Source organism: Puntigrus tetrazona, chromosome 17, assembly GCF_018831695.1.
Source record: "Puntigrus tetrazona isolate hp1 chromosome 17, ASM1883169v1, whole genome shotgun sequence".
Taxonomy (NCBI): Eukaryota; Metazoa; Chordata; class Actinopteri; order Cypriniformes; family Cyprinidae; genus Puntigrus; species Puntigrus tetrazona.
Genome location: NC_056715.1, coordinates 14,878,195 through 14,894,925, shown reverse-complemented (window position 1 = coordinate 14,894,925; position 16,731 = coordinate 14,878,195). Strand labels below are relative to the sequence as shown.

The following is a 16,731-nucleotide window of genomic DNA, read 5'->3' as shown; positions in this document are numbered from 1 at the left end:
TAGGATAATTATTCTCAGAGAAATCCCAGGATTATGCAATGTTATCCTGGAAGTTATCTGGATAACCAGATTTGAAATCCAGGTTTAAACAGTGGGGCCTGTCTTCTACTGGAGGGGTTGTTTCATATGCATTTATCATTTATCTTCGGAACACAAATTAAGATATTTTTGATGACATCCGAAAGCTTTGTGACCCTGCAGAGACAGCAAGGGAACTGACAGGCTAAAGGCCCAACAATTTGTTCGACATGCATTCACGAGATTCCTAAGCTTGCAAACAAGGTGCATCAAAGACTGGGACAAGAAGAAATTGTTGAATAAAGCTGTTGATTTTCTTTTATTTGCACACAAAAAGTATTCTCGTGGCTTGATAAAATTAAGGTTGATGTCACATGGACTATTTAAACAATGTCCTTACTGCCTTACTGGGCTTTAAACGTGTCAGTTGTGTTGCTCTAGTATTTCAAAAATATCTTAATTTGTGTTCAGAAGATAAATGGAGATCTTATGGGTTTGGAATGACATGAGGGTCAGTAACTAATGAAAGAGTTTACATTTTTGGATCAACTATTTTTTTAGGATGCGGTCATTAGTGGATGTAAAATTACTTCTGTAAAATTATGTGGGCAAAATAGGTTCACAGTTTATTGTCAGTAGTACAGAGATGAAGCACAGCTCACACACAAAACACTTTCAAACCAAGTAGCTTTTTGTTGGTCATCTCGACTAATATATCTGATGAACTCGAAACCACTGCGAAATTTGCGTAGGAAAACCACCTTCCCACTCTCAGGGTTCATGAAATTTAATAAACAATGTAATTGTTACGCTTCTTTAGATTAAAAAATTTAAAGCTTGTGAGGGCGGTTACACCAGAAGAGCAATTTGCTACAACAATTGCAGTTCAGGTGTCAGGATTAGAGGTTGTTCTTTTATAGCAGTTGCCAGAGAGTTAGGCTAAAAGACAAGAACGTAAAAAGAATTGAAGAGAATTTTAAAAACACAGGTTATGTTATGAGCAGTTCACATTTGTTGTATTTATGTAACGTGATTGAAGTCACAAGTTGATCTGTCCTGCCTTTGCATATTGCAGGATGGCCGAGGTTTCGGCATTGGTGAGCTTGTGTGGGGAAAGTTACGAGGATTCTCCTGGTGGCCCGGTCGGATTGTATCCTGGTTAATGACTGGACGCAGCCGGGCGGCTGAGGGCACTAGATGGGTCATGTGGTTCGGTGACGGCAAGTTTTCTGTGGTGAGTTTGTATTCCCTATTACAGGAGATGGTGTAAAACAAGTTAAATCTTAAATTAATAACTTTAATTTTCAGGAAACAATTTAAAGGGACAGTTCTACCAAACAGGAAAATTCTGTCATCGTTTGTTCACCTTCAAGTTAAAAACCTGTATGAGTTTCCTTCTTCTTTTCAACACAAAGGAACATATTTTAAAGAATGTTGGAGCAAACAGTTGCTGGTAGGAAAAAATACTTCGCTAAGGCAATGGCTACAAGCAGAAGAAATTTTGTATTCAACAGAAGAAAGAAATTCATACAGGTTTAGAACGACATGAGGGTGATTAAATACTGACAAATGTTCATTTTTGGGTGAACTAACTTCTAATCTTTGGTGACAGAATATGTTGAGAAATCATAATTCTCTGGTACTTAACATAATACTACTTTTTTGTCTATAGATGTTGTATTGTTACCCCGGAACATCACTCTAAATGTTTAGTTGAATTTTTTCCCCGGTAGGTCTGTGTCGAGAAACTGTTGCCTTTAAGTTCCTTCCACAACGCCTTTCACCAGCCAACCTACAATAAACAACCAATGTACAAGAAAGCCATCTTTGAAGTGCTACAGGTAGGAATTTGTTTGTGGTGCAAATTGAGGATCGAGCAAATCAGATCTTCTCTAGTTTATTGTTGCATTCCAAGCATACATCTCTCTGAAGAAAATGTTTGAATGGCGTGCTTTGTAGGTAGCCAGCACTAGAGCAGGCAAGACCTTCCTCACATGCCCGGAGAGTGACGACACTGACACTTCTAAGTCAGTAGACATGCAAAACAAACAGATGATTGAATGGGCCATGACGGGATTTCAGCCCACCGGACCTAAAGGTCTAGAGCCGCCTGAAGGTAAGACTGCTGTTGTTTCGTATTGAAATCTGCTTGCGTAGCTAAGGAAAATGTCAAACTTGTTGAAAATGATAGTTCACCCGGAAATTAAAATTCTGTCATTTACTCAAGTCCATGTGCTGCTATATTTTTTTTTTTGTAGAGCACAAACAAGAGACTTTTGTTTCTTTTTTTAGTGGAACACAAACTTACGGGATTTAACTTTGTTAAAAAAAACAATCAATAATGGCTTAATTTTTTAAAGGGATAGTTTACTATCTTTAATTGCTCACCCTCGTGTCGTTCCAAACCCTTAAGACCTTTGTTAACCTGAAAGAAATATAAGAACTTTTTGACCCAGCATCACATGCATGCTTCGTACTTTCGTGAACAGGCCTCAAAGAAGAAATGTTGAATAAAGTCAGTATTTTTGTTTTCTTTTTGATATATTCAAAATTTTATTCTCATAGCTTCGTTATCAGAAGGCTCTCGGACATCATCAAAAAACAAGTTTTGATAGAAAAAGTGGTCCATATGAATCATGTGATGTATCTTCTGAATTCATTATAAAGCTTTTTATAAAAATATGAATAAAGGTTGTTATAACTTCCCCTCTAGTGAGCTGTTGCCTTAAAAACCACTGTGACTGAGTTGAACGTGAGAACTAAATCAGTGAGTGAATTGTTCATTTTAGTTCAAGTTCACCTCACTGATCCAGTTGATAGGGTTCACAAATAAAACTGATTTGTTCACCACTCATGACTCAATTGTCGGGTTGCACCAATTATTGTGTCGACAGCTCATTGGAGCGCAAGGTTTCAGTGATTAATTAATTACATTTCTGTCTGGTTTTCCAACAAAACCCATGCGATTCAAGACAATTTGGAATATTGCAACTATAACAACTATATAAGTCAAATATAGCCCGTGTTAATTATGTTTTTTTTTTTTTATTGAACAAGTTTGTCTATGCTAACTCATGCTGACTTTAAGTGGAAGATGCAAATTCAGTTTTTCGTTAACCAGAAATGTGCAACCAGGTTTCTAATGGACCGTTCCTCAATTCAGAGATTTTGGAGAAGATTTTAGTCTCAGAGATTGTTGTCTTTTAAGATCTCTCGTCGACGCTTACCAGATGTTTATCCATTAAGCCTGTGCCCAAGCCAGCCTTCCAGGAATTAAGCTCTGTTACTGTTTAAATCAAAAGGATCCTGGCCGCCGGACGTTTACATAGACACACCGCATTATCCATTAACCGATGGCTATACTTACCATTGTGCCTTTTTCAGAGGAACGTAACCCCTACAAGGAAGTGTATCCAGAGATGTGGGTGGAGCCGGAAGCGGCGGCCTACACGCCCCCACCAGCAAAAAGGCCCCGCAAGAGCACAGCCACAGAGAAACCCAAGGTCAAAGACATCATCGACGAGCGGACTCGAGGTGAGCGGATACTCTCACTCAACCAGGTCAGCGGGTTCAAAGAGTTCTCGCTCGTAAACACACACCCGCACATGCTAAATCAGGATTAGCGCTCTCATCTACTCAGCCGGCAGAGTAAACACAAGAGGGTGTGTCTGGAGCTATGACTGGGGTCTCGTCTAATCCTACAAGTTTAAAGAGATGTGTTTTGTATTGAATCGTGGCACATGTTCAAACATAGATTTGAAATGCCACTTTCACCTACATGTTGTTCATTTGTTGTTGGTATAATACGAGCTAAAGATTTCAAAATGACTTCCCATGCTTTAGGGCGGGAAAACCTAACAGTAGTAATAAGGAGACGAGCTGTTAAATCAGCGGGGAGCTTTATTAGACACTCAAACAGAGGAAAACTGGAGCAGACTTGCACCGTCTCTTTTGTGGGTTACATGTAGAGCCAAGAGTTTCACTTCACTTGCAACAGTTTTGCTGGTAACAAATGGCGTTAAATTAAAAAGTGATGCAATAAAAATCTCAAGACAAATTAAAATAATTTCAGTATAGTACACATTATATAACATCTAAAAGTTTGAACTGTTCAAAAAGAGTAATATTGTAAATAGTGTTACAAATGATCTGCTATTTAAATTATTATCTATTTAAATTAAGACTTTCAAATGATTAATTGCAATTAATCTCATCTAATACATTTTTGTGCATGCATGTGTACTGTATATATATATATATATATATATATATATATATATATATATATATATATATTGCATATATTTTGGTTTTTTTTTTTTGTTTATATATATATATATATATATATATATATATATATATATATATATATATATGTATGTATATGTGTGTGTGTGTGTGTGTGTGTGTGTATATATCTGTTGTTTTGGGGACACTTTTGAACTGATGTCAACTAGTATGATGAACTAGTCTGTCTCGAGATGAACAAATGTCAATGTGGGAACTGGAATAATTGACTCCGAACCTTGCATTAATTTTTAATCCAGTTCAGTACTGAAGATTTTCAATTATTCAGCCGTCCATCATCAATTATTCCTGACATGTAATATATTTAATATGTAGTACCGCTTGCAATTAGCAGCATTATACCCTTTAATAAAAATGACGGCTGTGCTATGGCAGTGTTTTGACTGTGAAATAATCTGATTGCTGAGGTGATGTAAATGTAAAGCACTGGAATTTCCATTCAGCAAGATGTCTAGTTGAATTAGGCCGAACGGTTGAAACGCCGGGAGGTTTTCCAGTTTTTAAACGTTTACTTTTCTGTTGTTTTTCAGAGAGGCTTGTATACGAAGTTCGTCAGAAATGTAGAAACATTGAAGGTATGTGTCGCGTGTTTGGTAACTGTCTGTCTGTCAGCGTTAGAGCCTCTGCTAAAATCTCTCTCTCTCTCACTCTGAACACTTCCAGACATCTGCATCTCTTGTGGCAGCCTTAATGTTTCCCTGGAGCACCCACTCTTCATTGGAGGAATGTGCCAAAGCTGTAAGGTAAAAGCCAGGAAATTCCTGCTTCCTACTTCCTTGAGGGTTGCTTTGTTTGCCTGATTGTACTTTTATCATGTCCTTTCACATTATTGGCAGACATTTTTGTCTGTGACTTTTAAAAACAAATGTTTGCTGTACGCTGTACATGATCATTTGCAAGGCAATAGTACTAAGATTTAATTAAGTTAGGATTGATAATTGTAATACCATCTTTAAATATATATTTACATATTTTTTGTTTTGCTAGAACTAAATGCATTAAGCAGGGATGCTGAGTATATTGGAAACATATCAAATGTCAAGTGATATTTTTATTTATTTAAAAAAAAAATTAATCATATATTGTATGCTTAATTGAGAAATTTTTATTTATTTTATTTTGTCACACGTACACTATAATCTTGCTATATATATATATATATATATATATATATATATACACATCTATGAATATATACATAAAGCATATACTTTTGAAAAATATGTATATATTTATATTCACATAACACATTTTTTTAAATATGCATATATATGTGTGTATTTATATATACATATTTAATATACACAGTACACGCATGTATTATGTTAACAAAAACTTTTATTTTGAATGTGATTAATCACGATCAATTGCTTGACAGCACTAATGAGATTAAATATTTTCATGTATTGACATTACCCTTTTTCCTAATATATTATATATAAGTAAAAAAAAATAAATGAACACAATCAATTATAAATACTGAACCACCACCAAACTCTCTCCTCTATTCTCGAACGATTCTGTAATGGCTTTTCATCCACATATGCACATATGCAGCTTTCCTTGATATGAATGAATTAATATTGATATGTTTGTACTTTTATAGAACTGCTTCCTAGAATGTGCTTATCAATACGATGACGATGGCTACCAGTCCTATTGTACTATCTGCTGTGGAGGGAGGGAAGTACTCATGTGCGGAAACAATAACTGTTGCAGGTGAGACGGGCTGTCTGCGGTGAGCTATGATGTATTATTGACGTTTTCGACCTCAATCCTGCATCGGTTCCTCTTTGTGTTGTTGTCGCCCTGCAGGTGTTTCTGTGTGGAGTGTGTGGATCTGTTAGTGGGGCCCGGCGCGGCGCAGGCAGCTATTAAAGAAGACCCGTGGAACTGCTATATGTGTGGGCCGAAGGCTCAGTACGGCCTGCTGGAGCGCCGAGCCGATTGGCCTTGCAGACTGCAGCACTTCTTTGCCAACAATCACGACCAGGACTTTGTAAGTAGCACCTTAAAAATCACTGACCAATCCCACCTTAGCGAGTGTTACTGTCCGTTCTATTATCAGGCAACCCTTCTGGTTTACCACGTAAAGCGTTAGCCTTGATCATTTTTAATCACATAATGTGCAACTGAATGAAAAAAGTTTTTTTCCATTTTCGCACTTGTTTCCAGACTCTGTATGAATAATATACTTTATTACCATCCAAAGGTTTTTTTCATTTTTTTTTTATGAAATGCATTGTATGTTTTTAAAAGACGTCTCTTACACACAACTGCATTTACTTAAACAAAGGTACATTAAAAACTGTAATATATAAAAGGTATTGTTTACATAATGTAATATGTATAATATATGTGTGTATGTTTATTATTTATATATAAATGCAAAGACATGCAGACGTATATTAAAGAAAAATATGTTACGTTAATATATTAAATATTTTTATATATAATATAAAAAAATTAAATAATATAGAAAATGAAATATATGAAATATATTTATATTAAAATATAAATGTAGAAACTTAAATATTTTCTAAATATATACTGTATGTGTGTGTATTTATATATACATAATAAATATACACTGTACACACACACACGTGTATATATATATATATATATATATACTATATATATATATATATATATATATATATATATACTTTTGTTTTGGGTGAAATTAATTATGATTAATCATTTGACAGCTCTGATATTTTCAAACGTAATTTATTTATTCCATCAGTGTCACATGATCCATCAGAAATCATTCTAAAATTTCTAGAAACATTAGTTTTGATTGTCAGTGTTGAAACTGCGTGTTACTATACATTATCTGTAACATTATAGATGCCTTAAATTTCACTTTTGATTAATTTTATGCATTATTGATGAAGCATTCGTTTTCTACAAATGAAAGAGAAAATTGTGCGGTACTGTACAATAAATTTTACCACTTCATAAGCACATTCTGAAGCATGTCTGAATTCTCACGAAAAGTCTGGCAGGATCAAGAAATGTTCAATTTGTAATTCCCAGGCCTGGAGAAGTCATGGAAATATGAAGTGAATATACATTTTCTATTCATATCCGGTTCTAGAAAAGACTATAAACGACTACGAATGTTCGAGTGCGATCTCTGTAAAAAGCCCTATCCAGCAATCAAAACTGACTTAAAAAAAATAGTCTAGAAGCTCCCCAATATGTCTAAAGATCGCAAACCCTAATAAATACGTGGTTCTTATTTCCAGTTCGCGGTTGTAAATACTGTATTGTTTGAGCAGCTGCGAGCGCTTAATCAAAACCGGCGTGGTTTACAGTATAAAAGTGAACGGTTTGAAAGTTTTATTATGTAATTATATGACTCCTAAACCATTCGCTTTCCAGACCACGTGAAAGAGCAGCTTGGCTGACGGCCAGCGTGCTGAAGAGCAGCCAGAGAGTGTTACAGTCACAGCGCTTTGTGCATTGAGCACGCATCTTAACCTCACAGAGTTTTAGCTTACACGCTCCACTCTTTAAATGCATTGCAGTACAGGTTAGAGAGCGGTTGCTATTGTTAACGTTACCGAATACTAAGAAGTTTAACAAAGACCACAGATAAGCAGCCACACTTAATCACGAGAAAATGGTTAATGAAGCTGGCCGGTGATAGCGCGTTTATTGTACAGGCGCTCAACAATAACCCCTTGTTACTGGTTTAACGTAAAGGCCTCTTTGTTGGTTACAGACAGTATGTACAGACAGGTGCTCTTTCATTACCAGAGCAGGGCGCTTTAAAGGCCTCTCTCTCTCTCTCTCTCTCTCTCTCTCTTTCTCTGTTTGTCATGTCCGTCTCTCGTCCACCCTCCTGTTTTACTCCTCCTTTCTTCTCTTTCAGGAACCACCGAGGCTCTACCCTTCGGTTTTGGCAGAGAAAAGGAAACCCATTCGCGTCCTGTCACTTTTTGATGGGATCGCAACAGGTTAGTGAAGAATGTCCGCCCTTCCTTTCATCCTCTCAGCGGAAAATAGTGCTGATCGTGTTACACTCATCCTGGCTTTTAAAGTGCACTTAGCTTAACTGTTATACAGGCCGCTCGTCGATACTGCTGTGCCGCGCGCGTTCTAATGTGTGATTTTTACAGTGGGATTAACTGCAGTCGCGGTTTTGGTCCTTTAGACGCTCGATGTTCGTCATCAAAGCCCGGTTATTGTGTGGCGCATGCATGTTCGGCGGACAAGCCAATGATTTATCCGGCCGTTAAATACTCTCACTAATTCACTGTAATATCATTTTAAATCCATCGAGAAGTCGTGGTCAGGTTTGAAATCGATAGGAATTTACACAATTTCACAGAATTCAGATTTGTTGTGTTTACCGATTTAATTATTGGCCAATTTGCATGTTAATAAATGTTATGTTTGTTTTTCCTTTCTTGCTTTATCTCTTATCTCTTTTATTTATTGTTATCGTTAATTATTGCAGTTCTGCCTTTATTTCACATTGTTACTGACAAACATTTCACACCGTGTGTGTGTGTGTGTGTGTGTGTGTGTGTGTGTGTGTGTGTGTGTGTGTGTGTGTGTGTGTGTGTGTGTGTGTGTGTGTGTGGAAGGGGGGTGTTTACTTTTTTGCTAAGTGTAAAAAAAGGAATATTCTGATATGCTTAATACTTCTGCACAATAAACACATCCTTTTAAAAATTTTTTAATTCGATTGAAAGATGCCTGATCATTTTTTCAACCCTGTGTCACCCAAGATGTGAATGTTTTCCTTTCTTCAGTCAAAAAGAAATTAAGTTTTTTGAGCAAAACATTCCAGTGTTTTTCTTCGTATCGTGGGCTTCAATGAGCATCAAGACGTCCAAATTGCAATTTCAATCGAGAGCTCTACATGATCCCAGACGAGGAATAAGGGTCTTCTATAGAGAAAGTATTGGTGATTTTCTAAAAAAATTCTATACTTTTTAACCACAAATGCTTGTCTTGCACTAGCTCTGCGTCCATGGCCTCGAGAGTGACGTAGACGCAGACACAGGCGAAGAACCAACCACAAGTGACTTTTCCAACTTGATTATGCAGTGCAGGAAGTCGTAGACACGCACCGCAGAGATGACCGTTTGTGGTTAAAAAGCATAGATAAGATTTCTCTAGATATCTAGATAAGACATTTATTCCTCAGCTGAGATCACGTAGAGCCCTTTTAAACTGTGATGCGAACTTTCAACCCATTGGCAACTGTTGAAGTTCACTACTATATGGAGAAAAATACTTGAATGGAATTTCTTTTTCGAGCCTCATGTCGTTCCAAACCCGTAAAAGCTTCTTCAAAACACAATTTAAGGTATTTCAGATGAAAACATGTGACTGTCCCATTGACTGCCAAGTAAATTACATTAATTTCCAGCAAAGAATGAAAGACATTGTCAGAATACTCCAGTGGTTCAACCGTAATGCAATGAAGCGACGAGAATACTTTTTGCACCCAAAGAAAACAAAAATAACTGCTTTATTCAGCAATTTGACTTCTCTGTGTCTCTCCACATCACCATAGCGCCGGTTTGGAGAGCCCAAACTGCCCAACTGAACCCAAACTGCAGGAATGAACCAATCCTTTAAACCCGTCGAGCTTCTCGTTTATTTCGGCAGATTTTTTTGAGCCAGTGTCGTAAATGCCATGCGACTAATCGCTAGTACTTGTGCACTGCTGTGAAACTGTCCAGTAATTAGCAGAAATAAAAAAAACCAGCACAGATTGTCACGGCGTTTGTGATTTCGCCAGGGCTGCTGGTTCTGAAGGAGCTGGGGATCCAGGTGGAGCGTTACGTGGCCTCAGAAGTATGCGAGGACTCAATCACTGTGGGCATCGTTCGGCACCAGGGACGCATCATGTACGTGGGAGACGTGAGAAACGTCACCCGTAAGAACGTGAGTACCTTCCTTCACCTCAGCTTACTGTTACTGAGGATATTTTACGTCTAGTCTGTACATTTGGTAACTTGGCCTCGCCACAGAAACTTTTGACCATTACCAATAACTTGAGAGTAATGGTATCATAAATAGGGTTTTTCAGGTTAAAACGGTCAAGAGTAACAATTTCTTTGTACCATATAGGTACACAATATTTCATAATGATCAATCTTTTGATTTTTTTTTTCCTTTTCTCTAATCTGCTCTCCGTGTCATCCACAGATTCAGGAATGGGGTCCGTTTGATCTTGTCATCGGTGGAAGTCCGTGCAATGACTTGTCCATAGTGAATCCTGCAAGAAAAGGTCTCTACGGTAGGAGTTTATTCAGCTGTGTGTTCTAGTCTTAGTCTTTAGTATTAGCGTTTACACATTCAAATACCATTTAAAGGTTTGAGGTCCATAAGACTACTAAATATTTCTAATTCAGACATGCTGTTCTTTGAAACATTTCATTCGTCAAAGAATCCCCCCAAAAAAAAGTTTACACAAAAAAATTAATCATCACAACTGAAAATTCAATTCAATAAATTACATTTAAAGTATATTAAAATATGTTTAAGTATATCAAAAAAGAATACCGTTCATTTAAATAGTAATGATACTTTAATTAATTATATTTTACAATATAATTAATATTTATATTTTAATTAATTATATTTTACAATATCAACCAAACTTTTGAATGGTAGAGTACTGCATATCTCAGTTGTATTTATACCACAGCTCGTATATTTAAACATTTTTATGATGATCGTCTTACTGAGTTTCCCTAACGTCTTGATCTTTGTCTTTCAGAGGGCACGGGTCGACTCTTCTTCGAGTTTTACCGGCTGTTACACGAGGCCCGACCTAAAGAAGGAGATAACAGGCCGTTCTTCTGGCTCTTTTAGAATGTGGTGGCCATGGGCGTCAGCGACAAGAGGGACATCTCTCGCTTTTTGGAGGTGTTTGTACATGACGATCGGGCTGTGCTGAATTTGTCTCATGCCTCAGTGGGGCTTTAATATAAACCCGTAGGCTTTGCTGCCTCCTAGTGGTAAAGTCACCTGCTGTGTAGAAACAAATCAACTCATAATATGTTTGCTAGAGTCAGTATGACGAACGTTTAGCATATACTTTATCGTCTATTTACTTTAGTGCTGCAAAATGATTAATCGTTATTAGTTTTCGTATACGCGTGTGTACTGTATATATTTTTTGTCACGCACATGCATATATTTATTTGTATATACAATATATAGATATATACATGTAAATATTTTTACATTATATATAGGGAGTGTGTATTAATATATACGTAATAAATATATACAGCACAAAAAAAATGATTTTGAATCGTTTGACAGCACTAATTTATTTATTTTTTTATCTATCATAGTGCAACCCAGTGATGATCGATGCCAAGGAGGTGTCCGCTGCCCACAGAGCTCGTTACTTTTGGGGTAACCTGCCCGGCATGAACAGGTTAGCTGGACACGAACTCTTGATACATTTCGTTATTTAATCTCTCGCTTTATGATATTACTTCTCTATTTTCCTTTCCTCTCAGACCGTTGAGCGCCATGTGCACTGATAAACTGGACCTTCAAGACTGCTTGGAGCATGGCAGGACAGCTAAGGTACCTCTCAGACTCGTCCTCAATCGATTTCTGGATGCGGCAGTTTAAATCGGTTTCTTTTCGCATCTTTTTACAGTTCGATAAAGTGCGGACCATCACCACTCGGTCAAATTCCATAAAGCAGGGCAAAGACCAGCACTTCCCTGTCTTCATGAATGAAAAAGAGGACATCCTTTGGTGCACTGAGATGGAGAGGTATGACGAAATGCCTTTACGACGTTCTAAGCTATAAGTCCAGATGTAAATGTGTAATGTCACACTGACATGTGTTCAACAGAGAGATCTCGAAGGGCCTCTTCAGTGAACAGTGAGTTTTACTTTATATTGATTGAATCATCAGTCATCTACTGCCTCACTGAAACCATATCCTGCTCAGAAGAACAATCGATCAATACAGTGAGACATACATTGATATAAACATTGATGCGCACCATGAAATGCCATGACAAACACTATTTTTACCTGGCTCGATTTAAACCTATAAAATCTTTTTTGGGGGATTCAAACACAAGTTGTCAGTTAAGACAAATAAGAAAGTCAACGCGCTGTTGCTTGGTCGAGTTTAAACTAATGCAATGAAAAATTACAAAAACATAAATAAAATGTAAATATAAATACTGATTCAAATATTTCAAAAAAATCCAATGATATGCCAATGGTACTGTTTATATACAGACTAAGCCAAAACAGGAAATCATTTTCTTTGATCACGGATAACCAGCGACATTTAAAAGCCTTGTTTTAGTATAGTGCACGATTAACAGGTGATATCAGTATGGACATCAGCACAGATATACTACACATGCAATAGAGTCACGTGTCTGACCTTCGAATGGGTATAAATGATAGAAACACTAAATGTTTTGTACCCCTAGTGCTGACCACTTGTGATCTCCCACTTGATATTATTATTCAAAAGGGATTTTTGTTGGACAGAAAGTTCATGCCCATGAGCATCAATACATTCGGTCCAGTTTCTTTGTCCCTTTTTTAATGACGTTTTCAGTGAACTACTTATTAGTAAAAACTGTAATATCATTACAATTTTAAAACGACTGTTTCCTATTAGAATATATTTTAAAATATAATTAGCAGCTGTGATGGCAAAGCTGAATTTTCAGCATCCTGTCACACGATCCTTCAGAAATCATTCTGATATGCTCAAAACCATTCCTTGCATTATACTACTCAGTGTTTGTGTGTGTAAACTGTGGTATTTTTTTTTAGAAATAAAAGTCTTATCTTATTTTATAAGTAAATATAAACATGTATTTGTCACGTTTGATCGATTTAATGCGTCCTGTGGGATATTCTGCAAAACAAAAATTATAAAAAGATAACCCAGATTGTTCATAATCCGTCCGTTGGCATCGTGGCGTCATGCCGCACTCGTGGAACTAACTTCCTGCCCTTTTCTCCTCTGATCAGGGTGTTCGGCTTCCCTGTCCATTACACAGACGTGTCAAACATGAGTCGTCTGGCCAGGCAGAGGCTGCTGGGAAGGTCGTGGAGCGTCCCGGTCATCCGTCACTTGTTTGCACCACTCAAAGAGTACTTCGCCTGCATCTGAACTCAAATCCAGTACATATGAGAAAAATCGATGAAATGTAATGTAAAAGCAAGCTCTCGTATGTCATTTGCAAGTTCGACATCAGAAAAAAAAAAAAGGTATTTCATGTTATTTTTTTTCTTCTGGTTTGGAGTAATTGACTCTTTTTTTTTTAATTCTATTTAATTTTTTTTTTATTATTCATTTTACTTTTTAGCAGTGTTATCCAGTATTTGATTTATGTGTGCAAGCTATACTTGAGACACGGCCTCCTTTTAAGGCACTGAGAGACAAGGGAGAAAACGAGAAATCCATCGAGACGGAAATCGCATTTTTAGCTCGCCCAAACATTTCCGGGTTTTTGGACCGTCGGGGTCGTGGATCGATCTAATTTTCACGGTGCGCGTCTTTCCTCTCCTCCAGCGTCTGAGCCTTGTTAAGAGCGGGGAGAAAAAAAAAAAAAGTTTTCTCTTAGTGTCAGGGGAGCTCTGTCTTAACCAATCCAAAACACCAGATCACAAATACCTCTTTGTTTACAGTTTCTATACACAACTGAAGTTAATAAAGGTACTACTGTAATAGGTGACAATATGGTGCTTCAAGGTGGTGAAAAACATTGCAACTCATGTGGTGCTACTACTCGAAAAAACAAGATCACGGGGTCACGTTTTGTACCGTCGCCAGGTAAAACGAACGACTGAAGCCTTGAAAAAAAAAAAACGGAAAAAAAAAACGAAAAAAAAATTTAAAAACGACAGGTCAAGCCAGGTCTGCCACATCTCATTTTATATCTTTTACAGCCTTTTTGTACAATATTCTCTGGTGCTCTTTTCAAAAGAAGAAAAAAAACACGCCTCAGCCTTTCAGTCTTTGAGGTCTGCTTCCTTCAGTATGCCTGCAATCCGAACGCATGAAACCAGCCACATGGGCTGTGATGTTTTTGTCATCCGTACCTTGAAATCAAAGGCTGTGGTGAGCTACTTTTTTTCTAGTGTCACGCAGACCAGAATCATTACTGTACAACTTTTTTAGCGCGCGTGGCGGCCGCAGGAAGCAATGGCGTCGGTCGGTGGGTCGTTTTTTCGGCCGGGTGAATCAGCCTTCAACTGCGGCGCCTGCGAGCTATTCTCAAGTCAGGTGCAAATCTTTAAAGGTGCGGCTTCACGATGTTCTTCTACCTTTTAATAGCAATTTTTTGTGCTGTGTTACCAACAATATCGAGCACTTTTGTATATGTATACTTCTTTGTTTCTTTGATATTTTTATTTTTTTTTTCCTCCTTGATTCTTGTGAATTGTTCTTTTTTTATTTTTCGGTTCTGTTTAATGATGTGAAACTCTTGCCGTTATATAAGGTAATACTTCGTTGTGTACAGTAGGGCTGTGCCAATAGATGTGAACGAATGAGCTGTAGGATAGAAAAAGTCCGTCTTTCGTGCCGGTGGTGAAGGGGCCGATTTTGAATAGCACCCCTCTCATGTTTCCATGTGCTACGGAGTGGCTTTATCATAACTCGCCGCGTCGAGATACAGCATAGTGTCCGCTATATAATCCAAAAGTGAGTGTGTTTGTTGAGTATCCCTGTAGGAAAAGTGGGGTGAACTACGTCTGGTCCCTAGCGTAGATCTGAAAACATTATTATGTTTGCCAATGGTGGATGTTGACCATGTCAATGATTTAGTTATCACGCGAGCTATATAGGCTAAATTTGTGAACCCGATTAGAAACGGGATCTAGCGAAATCCTCGTTAGGCCTTTTTTTTTTTTTAATTTAAGGCATTGCACTGCATACACACCTTAACATTTGTCACGTTCGGCGAAGTCGCTTTTATCATTTTCCCAATTTTATCGACGCCCAGATTCGTTTCTTTTTGTACATTTTGTACATAGAAATTGTCTGTTGCTTTTTTTTTTTTTTTTTTCGTTCGAATGATCTATGAGATGTACAAATATAATTCTTTGCTAATATATATCATAGAATCAAAACAGCACTCAAATCGCAGGAGGGGGGTAATTGACAAAATGGCAACAGGTTAATCGACATAAGCTATAAAGCAGCAGGGCGTCTTTTGTAATTCATATTTATGCGCGTCGAACGGAGGATCGAACCGAAGAATGAGTTCGCCAAGCGATTTTAACAAGTCCCATCTTTACTGCACAGCCCTACATACAAAAGTGTGTTTTCGATTTGCTTTTTAATTCTTGTTTTAAGTACTAAGAGAGGGATTGTAGGTGTTTCCTAAGGTGCTAAACATTTTATCTAATTGAGAAAAATATATTATTTGGAAAATAAAGAAAGTTGTCTTGCTAATGACTGTTTTATTTTTTATTTTGTAATTTTTTTATTGTTTCTTGTAGTATTGGAGAAGCACTATTATTTTACTCTCTCATATAAAGATATTAACAAAGGCATTTTAACTTTGTACTTGAAAAAAAAATAATGATAAATGATGAAAGATTCTTATATTGTTTTAGAATAGACATTGCTGTAGTTGGTGCTTATCTGTGGGAAATCATGTACTCATAATGGGAAATTAAAAAAAAAAAAAAAAACACAAAAAATGTAATAAATTTTACTGTTAACATGTACTTGCTTAATATCCAGGCAGAATTGCTTCTAAGTCCTACATTCCATGCCATATATCCAGCCCTCCATCTTCTTTTGTTTTAGTTTTTTTTTTTTTTATTTCTTTCCTGTTTTGTTCGAACTCATTTGCTTTATTTGGGTATATATATATATATATATAAATATTTGGCTGTAACAGCCCCTTGTTTGCTCTCCTAACAGGTTCTCTGTATATCTCAGTGACACTGTTGATATTTGTGACCTCTGTTGTATCATAGAAACTTTTTTTCGAGCCTTCTCTTCTTTTGCAATCAGCTCATACAGCAAATGTAGCAATCATTCACCACCTCTCCCCCTTTCTTTCGTTATGTGCCCAGAACGAAGAAAAAAAGGCTTCTTATGTACTTGTGCTGGAGAACACTTGAATAAATGTATTGTTTTTTGTGAAAAGTCGTGTTTTCTTTGCAAGCATTTACCATAAAATCGAATTATTAAATTGTGTATCGGTATTAGTTTGATACCATTTAAATTCTAAAAATGCATCATTAAATATTAAATAATTATGTGTGAATATGAGTATTAGTATATTGTATTCTATGGTATATTACATGGAGTATAATTATGAATATAGAATAAATGTATTTGGATAATGTAGATTTTTGTTTTGGTATTTTGCATACATGCAATACTTCGTATATCTGTATTATAGATAAGTT

The 16,731-nt window shown here is 36.7% G+C and overlaps 1 protein-coding gene across 2 annotated transcripts in view; it reads left to right on the top strand.

Annotated features, from left to right (window-relative positions):
• Nucleotides 1–13,472, top strand: part of dnmt3ab (DNA (cytosine-5-)-methyltransferase 3 alpha b) — a 43,040-nt gene extending 29,568 nt beyond the window's left edge. Inside the window, exons 8-21 of one of the 2 annotated variants that reach the window (XM_043263082.1) lie at nt 1,094–1,252; nt 1,752–1,859; nt 1,978–2,134; nt 3,403–3,552; nt 4,857–4,901; nt 4,990–5,069; nt 5,933–6,045; nt 6,142–6,325; nt 8,210–8,294; nt 10,094–10,239; nt 10,504–10,585; nt 11,078–11,226; nt 11,661–11,746; nt 11,832–13,472. In XM_043263082.1, the coding sequence (XP_043119017.1) occupies nt 1,094–1,252; nt 1,752–1,859; nt 1,978–2,134; nt 3,403–3,552; nt 4,857–4,901; nt 4,990–5,069; nt 5,933–6,045; nt 6,142–6,325; nt 8,210–8,294; nt 10,094–10,239; nt 10,504–10,585; nt 11,078–11,172 (1,404 nt within the window). In that variant the 3' untranslated portion in view covers nt 11,173–11,226; nt 11,661–11,746; nt 11,832–13,472. Of the gene's footprint in view, nt 1–1,093; nt 1,253–1,751; nt 1,860–1,977; nt 2,135–3,402; nt 3,553–4,856; nt 4,902–4,989; nt 5,070–5,932; nt 6,046–6,141; nt 6,326–8,209; nt 8,295–10,093; nt 10,240–10,503; nt 10,595–11,077; nt 11,227–11,660; nt 11,747–11,831 lie in introns of both variants that reach the window. The other variant, XM_043263081.1, reaches the window with a different exon arrangement.
• Nucleotides 13,473–16,731: the final 3,259 nt, after the last annotated feature.